The following is a 12,244-nucleotide window of genomic DNA, read 5'->3' on the forward strand; positions in this document are numbered from 1 at the left end:
TGTTTTGAATTTCTGTCTGTCTGTGTGTGTGTGTGTGTGTGTGTGTGTGTGTGTGTTTGTTCATGTAACTTTAAGCAATCTGGCAGACAGAAGAGGACCCAACCATCCTGTTACTGCTCTTGTTCTATTTAAAGAAACTTACACCGAGAGCTGGTTGGCTAAAGATGCCCCAGTTCGAGAAGTCTGAGGAGCCTTGATGTTTAGGAAAATGTTTGTCAGGTATTTCTGCCTGCTGAGGTCTGTGTCATAACGTGAGGAATGTTGAGTGTGCGCTGGCTTTGCCTGCATGTGCGTGTGTGTGTACTCCTACTTCCATGGAAATCCAACACGCCCACAAACAGTCTCGTCGGAGGATTTGAATGCTGAATGACAGTGTTGGACTGAAATAAAAACCAGCAAGGCAGAGTGGAGATAACCAGACGGATGGACAGATGAATGAACAAACAGTCATTGGAGAAATGAAGCTGTGACAGGATGAACGGTGAGTGACGACTTTAAAGATACAACTGACTACCAGGGAGAGGCTGAGAGAAAACAACCGTTCAGGTTTAAAGCAAACTCCCAACCTGTGAAATTAATTTTAAGCTCCCAGAGAAGATTAAATTCTCAAAATTCAATAGTGTTTGGTACTAAACATTTAGTCTTCTGGTTCTTCTTCTCTGGTGGAGTGTGTTTGCTGAGCGGTTGTTCCAGTTGATCGGCTTTAAAAATAACCTTTAACAGGCAGTCTGGATTCAGGGGAAATCTGTTTTTGCTGTGTTGTATTATATGTTGTTTTTTATTTTGTCGCCAACTTTGGTGAATTATTGTTGAAGTGAAGAGTGTTCCTGCATGGAGCACTGAAGAATTCATCAAATGCTCAAATAAAAATGAATATTTAAAGAAAAAGTGATCTTCTAGGGGTTTAGAATCATAAAAAGCAGAAGGTGCATTTAACGACTTCTTGTACTTTTTTCAGTAGCCGTAACGTAACGTAAACAGAGTAAGAATTATAGACAAACAATCAGTGAGGAGGCCAGAGGACACGGCCGTCAGGCCATGCAGCACACCAGTGTTTGTTTAGGTTGGGAGAAATACGTGGGAATTTCACTTAAACATTCTTCACAGATGAGGAGGATGGATGTTGAAGAGATGTTGAGAGTTTTACAGGAGCAGATTAGTAGATTTTTATTTTTATACAATTGAAGAAAACACGTTGATTTAAACTAAAACATCCACATTTTGGGAAACTTTTTTCACTCTCTTGCCGAGAGTTAGACATTCAGTCGACGTATGAGGCTTCCATTTCTTCCTGTTAAACGTGTTTTTTTGAGGGTGGAAGGCGGACGGTGTTCAGATTGTAAAGTTCTTTGAGGCAAAGTTGCATTTGTGATATTGGGCTTAATGAATCAAATTGACTCGACTCAAAATGACAAAGGAGGTCTATTTTAGTCTTTGCAGGAGGGGTGGGGTGCGTTTTACATATCTGTGCGCGGGAGCCCATTGTCTTAGGTCCACCCATGGCCTGAGATAGCAACAACTGAGTGCCTTTGTACAAACAAGTGTAACACACTTGACAAAAACAACAAGAAGGGACGAGCTGCTCTGACAAAATCACAGCCACACTGAGTAAGACTTCACTGGATGTAGAAGTAGTTGGTAATCCTGGATTGGACAGCTGGACTTTTTGACCCAAAGATCTCATGGACAAAGCTCTAATTGGCTCAGATGTTCCTCCATCCATGGAAACAGTCGTCAACGAGCTGAACACCAGACCTGTTTAAATCAATGAAAAGTGTGGATGAAGATTCAGAAATCGTCAAAACGTGCAAGTGGACCCTTTTCCACATGCTGTAAAAATGACGCTTAAGTATTCGAGTGGTGATAGATGACTTTATTAATTCTGGAGGAAAATTTAATTGTCACAGGAGCCAGAAATGTAAAATTACAAAAGACAACATAAATAAATGCAAATATTCAAACATTCATTATAGTCAGATGTTAAGTAAAAAGAACAAATTATTATTCTAAAAAGTAATAATGACATAGCAGTCCAGGGATATTCATGTGTTCAGATGTGAGCAAGTGTTCCAGTCGGTGGAAGAAACACTTTTTCTTGCAGCCATAAAGTCTCAGTGACAGACGCATATAATCACAAACTGTTGAAGCAAACACATAACACTCTGTCCATCACTTGCTCTCACTTCATTAACTTGTTAAGGGATGGACAGTGTGCTGGAGGCTTTGTCTGCTTCCCACTAAAGTAAAACTTGTAATATCTCTACGGAAATACTACTGTTACAAGTAAAAATTAAACTAAAATTATATTCAAAAGTAGCAGTATGGATATATTCTCAACAAAATGTACCTTCAATTTCAAGTATTGTTTAATTATTACAATTAGTGCACATGCATTTTACTATAAAGCACATTTAAGACATCTTTAATGTATTCATTTATTTTGTAGCCGGTCACTGTAACACATATAAGAATGTGTTGTTGTGTAAGCATGTGCTGTTTAATAAAATGTCATAAACATCAGTTGTAATCCACATAAACACAGGAGGTCTTTGTATTTCATGGCTAACTGTAGGTCATTTTACTTTTTTTAAACAAATGATTAACAGGTTCATTACAGCAGCAACCTTCCCAGGAACTATTGGTTACCCTCCTCTTTACAGTACTACATGTGATCTTATATTAGAATACATGGAGTGCATATCATATCTCCAGTAATTTACATTTTGTTAGATAAGCAGGCAGTTAAACCGGCAACAGACTTCAGATTTACATACCGAGAACAAAAGTGGTTTGTGTTTTTCAGCAGGTCACCGTCTGGTGTTTGTATAATGAAAGCAGCTCTGTTTAAAACCGGCTGACAGGTTTGGCCTGGTTTACATACCACACACACACACACACACACACACACACAGACACTTTCACACACCCACTCACACACACACTTTCACATACCCATACACACACCTAAACACACACACTTTCTCACTCTCATGTTTCCATCACTTCACAGGTCGTCACATTAGGTTCTTGAGGCTTAAAGGGGAACTATTATGCTTTTCATCACCTTCACCGTCTACATGCCTTAACCATTATCCTAAACTTGACCTACTTCTACCTCTAACATCAAGTCTTAACACTCAAGCAGCCCTTTAAACTTGTGGGTTCCAGCATTTTGGTCCCCACAAAGCTGGTCGGACCCTATGAATATAGCAAAAAATGCCCCCGCACACGCAAACACCCACCAGCTTCGTGCTTGTTTGTGTTACTGAAAAGTAATACCTGTATCAGCCTGCAGAGTCAGCCTGTGTGTTTAACTGTACCCAGGTGTATTAGAGTCAAATATAGAGGAGCTGTTAATTGTTTTTAAGGCACTACATGGACTGGCTCCTTTTTATATTTCGGATCTCTGAACGTTTTATCACTCTTCCAGACCCCTCAGATCATCTAATCAATCCCTTTCAGCCATCTTGTATGAAAACAAAGGGTGATCGTGCCTTCTCCGTGGAAGCCTGGAATAAACTTCTCTTCGTTATCAGATCGCCCCACACCACAGAAACCTTTAAGTCTCATCTTAAAACGCATTTTTTTTATTTTTTGGCGATTAAGTTTGTTTAGGGACACCTGTGTTTAATCTTTCTTATATGTAACTGTCTAGTTTTTCTATCTTTTTGTTGTGTGTTATAAATTGATTGGCCTGTTTATAGTTAAAACCAACTACATGTATTTTTACAGGTTACACTTTATTTGGATAGTTTATTGAGTATTTGTAACATTTAAACAGCTTATTAGTTGTTTTTTGTTTTGTTTTTGTTATTACTTATCATATAATTGCCCGCGACCTTGTACGCAGGATAAGCGATGGATGGATTGTATAACTGTGTTCAGCACTTTCAACTCTGGTTGATTTTAAATGTGCTTTATAAATGAAACGGACTTGACTTGACTTGACTAGAGCTGGAACCAGTGCTTGAAGTGGCAGGTACTAACAGATGTGCAGCCTAACAGCAATTCTACATTTTGTTCTTTGGCGTACCGTACCGGCCCTTCTCACAAGCTTCCGGTACTCTTTTCTGCCCTCTCCACAGGCGTTGACAGAGTAGGGAGAAATTTGGGTGCTTTTTTATCTAAGCGTGTGCATAAAATTGCTCATCAATGTCACTTTTGTCATTTGTGAGCCGACCAATCACAGCCTGGAAGGGGCGGAGAATTTAAAAAGGGGTCACGTGCTACGGCAAACGTATAAAATGTTGAATTTGTTCTGCATGAATGGTTATGATTATTGATAAGTTAGTCTAGCATTTTTCTTGCACAAGGATTTAAAGAATTAAAACAACCCACAAAAATGAAACTGTTGTTACTGGAATCAATGTTTTAGTAGTGGAAAGATTTATAGTTAGTCATATTATCTAAAATTATAATGAATACACTAACATTTGCCATTATCAAACATTAATATCAGAAAATGTTTTTATTTGTGGAACTGTTGAATTGTTGAATCTCAACTAATAAGCTGTTTAAATGTTACAAATACTCAATAAACTATCCAAACAAAGTGTAACCTGTAAAAATACATATAGTTGGGTTTTTTTAGCTGACGCTTTTATTCAGAGACTTACAATTGCTATATATGTCAGAGGTCGCACACCTCTGGGGCAACTAGGGGTTAAGTATCTTGCTTAGGAACACATCGGTCCCTCACTGTGGATTTGAACCCGGGTGTATCACAACAAAGGCATGTGTCTTATCCTCTGCTCCATCACCACCACCCACAATACAGTAATATTATATGGACCCCTATAAGGACATTGGTAAAAAAATAAATCTGGTGCTCTTGAGATACTATCTGCTGTGTACCAGAAAGTCTCTGGAGAAACTGATACTATCTGGTGTGCTTGAGATACAATGTGGTATGCACATCGTCCATCCCCTTAGGGCTGCGAATATTGTACATTGTACACAGTGTTGTACAACAGTAAACTTTTTATTTAATGTTATAATAATATTAACAATATAAAGTTATTGTTTTAACACATATACTGGTACATACATTGGTGGAAAAGTAACTCATTGTACTTAAATACAACATTGAGTATTTTCATTTTATGCAACTTTATACTTTTTGTGCATTACAACACGGGGAAAATGTATACTTTTACCACACAACACTTATTTTACAGCTGTATTTATTAGTTACTTTACAGATTAAGATTTTACATAAAAAACGTAAGTTTACTTAATGATTGTTGAAGATTAAACTAGAAGTTTCAAACCCTTTAAAAAATAGTAGTTGTTTTCTGTATTTCTGCATGAATGTGACCTAAATGTGATCAAGGCCCTTTTAGTCTAAAGTACAGAGATTTCATGTAATTTGCTCCTACTTACAAACTATAAAAGTATAAAGACAAGTAATGAAATTTCTTAAAGCTAAGAATGACTCTTGCAGTTATTTATGACAGTTCGAGAGGTCTCTCAGGTGATTAGCAGTTGCCAGTAGGGGTTTGTGATGGCACTGAGGAGACGAGCGCAAATCTTTCAGAAGAGGACGACTGTTTTTGAATTGTTTGATGTGCACAGTTAATCAAACGGTATTGTTTGGACAGAGTAGGTCTAATTTTTTTTCAGTCAGTTGCTGAGAGATGTCATCTTGCCACTGATTTTGCACCGCAATGCGTTTTTTACTGAATTGAAGGTGGTAATGACGCTTCATTTCCTTGCCACGGTAGTTAGCGTTTCAATCTATGGCATGACATTCAGACATTATTTATATCCTGAAGACTGGAATAATTACTTTCTCTTTTTAGCGTTGTAGTAGATTTGCTAAATATTTACTTAATTTATTGCTGTACTGAAAGTTTTCATATTAGAGTTGATGGATGAGGAACTGTGTTTTTTTTAGTTGTGTTTTAAATTAACTCAATTTATGTTTACATGTTTACTGGGGTTGTTGGAATATCCCCTTGTTAGAGGTTTAATCCTTTGCTCTAAGTTATATTCCAGTTCTTGCTGCAGTTTTTTCATGTACGATGAATACGATATGATTTTACCTCTCATTACTGCTTTGCTTATTTCCAACGACGTGAAATTTCTGAAAAAATTGTTTTGATCAGTGAATAGAAATGAGTATATTTCCCATCGCATGATCAAGATCCCTTAGCACCAGTTTGTAAAGCACTGGGGGATCCCCTTAGCATCAAAGTTCAATGCACTGGGGGAAGCCCTGTAGTGTAATCAGAAACTGGACTTTTGCCCAGGAGACTGGTGTTTGTTTCAACAACAACATAAAAAAAGTCTACATTGATTGTTTTTAGTGAAGTTACTTAGGTTACGTAAGTTTTGTATGTAGTTATGTAACGTTACTTACAGTTTCATTTGACAACATTGAAGAAATGACACTTTGCTAAAGTAGTGAGTGTACAGCTTGTATAACACTGTAAATTTCCTGTCCCCTCGAAATAACACATCACACAGCCGTTAATGTCTAAACTGCTGGTAACAAAAGTGAGTAAAGCCCTATGTGGTGGCAACCAATCACCTTCCCTGCAGAGCGAATGATGCGCTGCAGTCTGCCCTTGTCCCTGGCAGTGGCAGCAGCGTACCAGATGGTGATGGAGGAGGTGAGGACGAACTCAATGATGGCGGTGTAGAATCATTGTCTTTGGCAGGCTAAACTTCTTCACCTGCCGCAGGAAGTCCATCCTCTGCTGGGCCTTCTTGGTGAGGGAGGTGATGTTCACAGTGGAGACTGTGGAGTCACACAGGATTATGGGGGAGGGTGGGGCTGGGCTCTCAAAAGTCCACAAGCATCTCCACTGTCTTCAGAGCGTTGAGCTCCAGACTGTTCTGGCTGCACCAGGTCACCAGATGGTCAATGTCCCACCTGTAGGCGGACTCATCCCCACCAGAGGTGAGCCCAGTGAGGGAAGAAACTTCAGGAGGTTGACAGACTGGTGACTGGAGGTGCAGCTGTTGGTGTACAGGGAGAAGAGCACAGCCCTGAGGTGAACTGGTGCTGATGGTCCTGGAATCAGAGACATGTTTTCCCATCTTCACGTGCTGCTTCCTGTCCGTCAGGAAGTCTGTGATCCACCTGCAGGTGGAGTCAGGCATGTTCAGCTGGGAGAGCTTGTCCTGCAGCAGAGCTGGGAAGATGGTATTGAAAGCAGAGCTGAAATCCACAAACAGGATCCTGGCGTAGGTTCCTGGTGAGTCCAGTCCAGGACAGGGATGATGGTGGAGGCTTTGAAGAAGGATGGCACATGGCATGTGTTAAAAATGTCTGTGAACCCCGGAGACAGCTGATTAGCACAGTGCTTCAGGGTGGATGGGGAGACTTTGGAGGTTTCTGCCTCCTGAACAGTCTGTTGACATCCCTCTCTGCGATAGTAAGAAAGGAGGAGGAAGTAGAGCTGTCTTTCAAAGCGACAGTAAAACTGGTTCAACTCGTTGGCATGGCGGGAGTCGTTCAAGGTGTGGGGGGCTCTAGGTTTGTAGCTGGTGATTTGTCTTAAGCCTCTCCAGACAGAAGCAGAGACATTTCTTGAGAACTGGTGTTGTACTCTCTCTGAGTACAGCTGTTTAGCATCTCACACCGCCTTGCTAAACCTGTACTTTGACTCCTTAAACCTGGCCTCGTCTCCACTCTTAGACGGCTCTTCCTTTTCCGAACGTGCGTGTTGATATACAGCTGTCCTCAGAAGCTGATGTACGACGTCACAGCTTGACGTAAGATGTTGTAAGGGGGAACTTCCAGGCTTTAGTGTTGGCATTTTACTTCCCCTTGTAGCGATACAAGATAAATTAAGTCCCCCACTGTAAAGTTATTCTGTTTCAAAATATAGGTTTATATGATTTATGATATTTGAATATGATTTATTTTTAGCTGTTGCTCTGCTTCTCATAAATAGGGGGCCGTAATGTGGAATCTTCCCTCCTGGCTCCCGTTATCTCACCTCTTCTACGCAAGGTGGGGTAAGGTTTTGTCAAATTCAGTAAACATCTTCTCAGGGTTCGCAAGCTGTCCATTCTGCGTGTGTGCTGAAAAAAATCAGGCACAGCTGTTGCTCCGTTTTCTATGGAAATAAATACACTGTTGGCCCTTCTTAAAAGAACATCAGCACATTGGTCCCAGGAGAGTTTGTGATCTATAAGAAGACCAGGACACTTACATACATCACCACCTCGATCACTTCTCTCCTCTTATTTTAGAATGGGTGGTGTAGCATCATGTCTACAAATATAAACTCAGTTCTTTGGCTTTAGATGTGTTCGGATTCAAATGTCAGGCTTCACACCAGTCGACAAAGTCATTTAGAACTGGACGATGTTCGACTTCATCCTGGTCCAACAGGCTGACCAAGGCGGTATCATCTGCAAACATAATTATATGGTGTACAGGGAATCTGCTACAACAACAGTCTGTGTATAAAATACATCGCAAAAGGGACAGTTTTACTGTAGTAACCTATAAATCTACTAATAAGTATCTACTTTCATAGTTTTTGTCACTGTTAATTCAAGCACGGACACAGTTCAGTTCTATGGAATCCTTCAATGATAAAGTCAAAGTGCGTACAGGCTTACAGAGAATGTGAAGGCAGGCAAGGGTGAAACCGGTTAAGCAGCCAAAACATCAAACAAATCCTAAAGGGAGCTGGTAAGACACAAAAGCCAAGAAGTCCAAAGTCCAGGAGATGGTCCAAAAAACACATACCACTGGTATCCCGCTGGGACACTTGACAAAGAGAAGAAGAGGATCTGGCACAGACTGAGGAGAACAGACTAACTCAATACACAAGTGAGGAGAGGATAACAAGACACAAAAGGAAGGACACTACAAAATAAAACAAACAAAAACCCAAAACCATGACAGTATCAGTTATATGGGTTGATAAAAGTTTCTATACGCTCATGTTCAGTTTTTACTATGCACTTACTCAAAGCTGTTAAGCTCTATGGTGATAAACATCTTCTCAGGACCAGCTGTCCGTTCTGCGTGTGTGCTGAAAAAAATTAGGTACAGCTGTCGCTCCATTTTCAAGGGAAATAAATACACTGTTGGTCCATCTTAAAAGGGCATCAACACATTGGTCCCAGGAGAGTTTGCGATCTATAAGAAGGCCAAGATACTTACTTACATACATCGTCACCTCTTTGTCCTCTCCTCTGATCTTAGAGTGGGTGGTGTAGCATCACGTCCATAAATATAAACTCAGTTCTTTGGTCTTAGATGTGTTCAGATTTAAATGTCATGCTTCACAAAGTCATTTAGAACTGGGCCATGTTCGACTTCATCCTGGTCCAATAGGCTGACCACAGCGGTATCATCTGCAGTATCTGGAATAAGACACATGCCTTTGGTGTGGGAAACCTGAGTTCAATTCCCCACTGTGACACATCTACCAATGTGTCTCGAGCAAAACACTTAACCCCTAGTTGCTCCAGAGGCGTGCGACCTCTGACATATATGGCAATTGTAAGCTTGTAATTGTATCGCTTCAGCTAAATGAAATAATTGAATAAATGTTATGAGCAGCAGCAGGTGCTTTGCAGCATATCTTCTCAGGCAACAGACCCACCTTGCCTTTTGTGAAGGTTGTATCCAGCCATTATTGTGACTTATAGTGACATATTTGTGTCAATAAACTCTGTGCATTTACATGTATTCAGAGCAAATAATGTGTATTGTGATGTATTTTGTAGGACACCTGCCAACCAATCAAAGTGGCGGCAGCAACAACACCTCCGAGTTGGCGAAGTGTTTCCATAACGATGATGCGTTCAAGTACCGCGCCTACACCTTCACCTACCTGCTGCTGTTTCCTGTGGCGTTTCTCTGCAACATTGGAGCGCTGGCCGTCTTTTTCCTGCAGCGCAGCCGCAGGTAACATGTCTCTAAATCTTTGTGAGGTTCCTTCACTGACATTTTCAACCTTCAACATCATCTCTGGGTTTCACCAGCTGTGTGTGTAAGTTCTCTCCTAAGTTTGGTCGTAAAGTCGACACTGGAGGCTTAGTAACTACTAGTTAGTTTGTAACTAAATCAGCTACTAAAATTGGTTGTATCACGATTACTTGGGGCATGACGTATAGTTTGGACATAAAATCATAACTAAGGCAAGCGGCAGTTTTCATGGTTACCATTTGCATTAGCTTTCTGGCTGCATGAGCACATTGTAGATTTTAATTTCTTATCATTAAATCAGGTCTCTACTGGATTACTGTGGTGCACTGCAGTGCTACCGCTTTTATTTTAGTTACACACTGTGCAACAGGCTGCAGAATACACAAATCAATATGTTTTCTACCTTTGTTTCCCACAAGTTGAGCTTTGACTAGGTCTCTTTGAATAACGTCATCTCTTTGCTTCCTGTTCTTTCACCCTTTTTTCAGATCTATTTCACTTTGTTGTGTTTTTCTTGTTTTCAGTGAAGTAGAAAGGCACAAAGCAAAAAATAAACTCAAATAATAAAGCATGGGCAATGGAAGCAAAATAAAATGTGGGTGGGTCCTTCCCCAGAATTTTTTTTACTGGTGTAGATACCAGTTACTGTTACCCTTTAATTTAATTAATTGCTTTTACAACCTAAAACAGTTACCACATACCTAGCAGGGTTTCCCAATTAACACAGCAACAAAAGTCAGGGTGTGGTGTTTAATTTCTTGGGAAAGACTGACAACAGCTTCTTCCACCTATCCTTCGACTAGCACGCTTTCCAATTTGTTCTACTGCATTTCCTGTGTAGCGAGGAGGTCTCTGGATTTCCGGCTTCTGGATGGTCTCAATGCCCAGCTCAGTGAGAGGTTGCTTCTCTTGGAGCACTGCCTGAACTTCTAGCCATGGTCCTCAGAGAGCTTTCAAAGCATCAGAGAGATCTCATTGTTGAAAGACATACTGTAAGTCAGGAGACGGGTACAAAAGAATTTCCATGGAACACAGTGAAGACAGTCATCATCAAGTGGAGAAAATATGGCACAACTGTGACTTTACCAAGAACCTGATCTGTGGGGTGATCTGAAGAGGGCTGTGCACCGGCGATGTCTTCGCAATGTGACAGATTTGTAGCGCTTTTGCAAAGAAGAGTGGGCAAATATTGCCACATCAAGATGTGCCATGCTAATAGACTCCTACCCAAAAAGACTGACTGCTGTAATAAAGTCAAAAGGTGCTTCAACAAAGTATTAATCTAAGGGTGTGCACACTTATGCAACCAGGTTATTTGAGGGGTTTTATTTTTCATTTTTCCCCCACAAAGATTTCAGTTTGTTTTTCTATTGAATTGTTCACATAATAGGTCACATTAAAGGTGGGAAAAGTTCCGACATGATTTATCTTTGTCTCATTATTTTACATCATAAGAACCTGGCATTTTAACAGGGCTGTGTAGACTTTTTCTATCCACTGCAATTTTCCTAACGATGACGTTCCGCCATGAGATTGAAAATCTCATTTTTAATTTCAGCGCTGGTGTAATTGTTGGTGGGCGTTAAGCACATCGTCATCCTCTGTTCTCAGTTGCAGAAGTTGCTTTACATTCCCTCAGTACCATGGAGAGCTAGACTTTGGTGGGCAAGAAATCATATTGACTTTCTTATTTTGAACATTATGATCCAGCCTCTCCCTCTACTCCTTCACTGTGTGTAGCCGTGTATCATTGCTTCTTTTTTCTTTGAGGTATGTTCTTATCACCACTTTATGACCTTGACACAGCTGGTAAATTTGTCGTTGGCTTTTTTCCAATTTTGAAACCAGTTGAGACAAAAGCTGGATCCATGTTTTTTGTTTTAGTGCTGTTCTGTCGTTAGAAGGGTTGCATGCAATGAAAGCAAAAATGCCTTTGGCACTGGGAGAATAATGAAGCCAAGGCTTTTCCTTGAACCTCTTCTCCTGAAACCTGAGTGTCTTATGTGGAAGTTGCTGGTTTGCAATGACTCTTGGGTCAGGCTGGTTCACCTTGTTAAACATGGGTTGTTAAACATCTTGGCTCTCACTCCCTTCTCTACCTTATCTTGTGCCTTCTTCCTTTCCTTTCTCTGACTCTGGCTCCTGACTTATTTTGCTGGTGTGTGTCTATTATATATATATATTGGCATTGAGAGGCTGCAGTATTTATTTGCAGTTTGTCTGATTCTTGACTTCTTCTGTGAGGTTATTGTTCCAAAACCTTTAATAAGATAGTACAGTTCAAAGGGTGACAGGAAATGTGTGTATGTGTGTGTGTGGGGGGGGGGGGGGGGGGGGGGGTTT

The 12,244-nt window shown here is 40.4% G+C and overlaps 1 protein-coding gene across 1 annotated transcript in view; it reads left to right on the forward strand.

Moving 5' to 3' along the window:
• The first annotated feature begins 416 nt into the window (after window positions 1-416).
• Window positions 417-12,244, forward strand: part of cysltr3 (cysteinyl leukotriene receptor 3) — a 20,389-nt gene continuing 8,561 nt past the window's right edge. Inside the window, exons 1-2 of the mRNA XM_046065508.1 lie at window positions 417-481; window positions 9,700-9,880. Of these exons, the coding sequence (XP_045921464.1) occupies window positions 475-481; window positions 9,700-9,880 (188 nt within the window). The 5' untranslated portion in view covers window positions 417-474. The remainder of the gene's footprint in view (window positions 482-9,699; window positions 9,881-12,244) is intronic.

The sequence above is a fragment of the Micropterus dolomieu genome, linkage group LG12 (genome assembly GCF_021292245.1).
Source record: "Micropterus dolomieu isolate WLL.071019.BEF.003 ecotype Adirondacks linkage group LG12, ASM2129224v1, whole genome shotgun sequence".
Lineage (NCBI taxonomy): Eukaryota > Metazoa > Chordata > Actinopteri > Centrarchiformes > Centrarchidae > Micropterus > Micropterus dolomieu.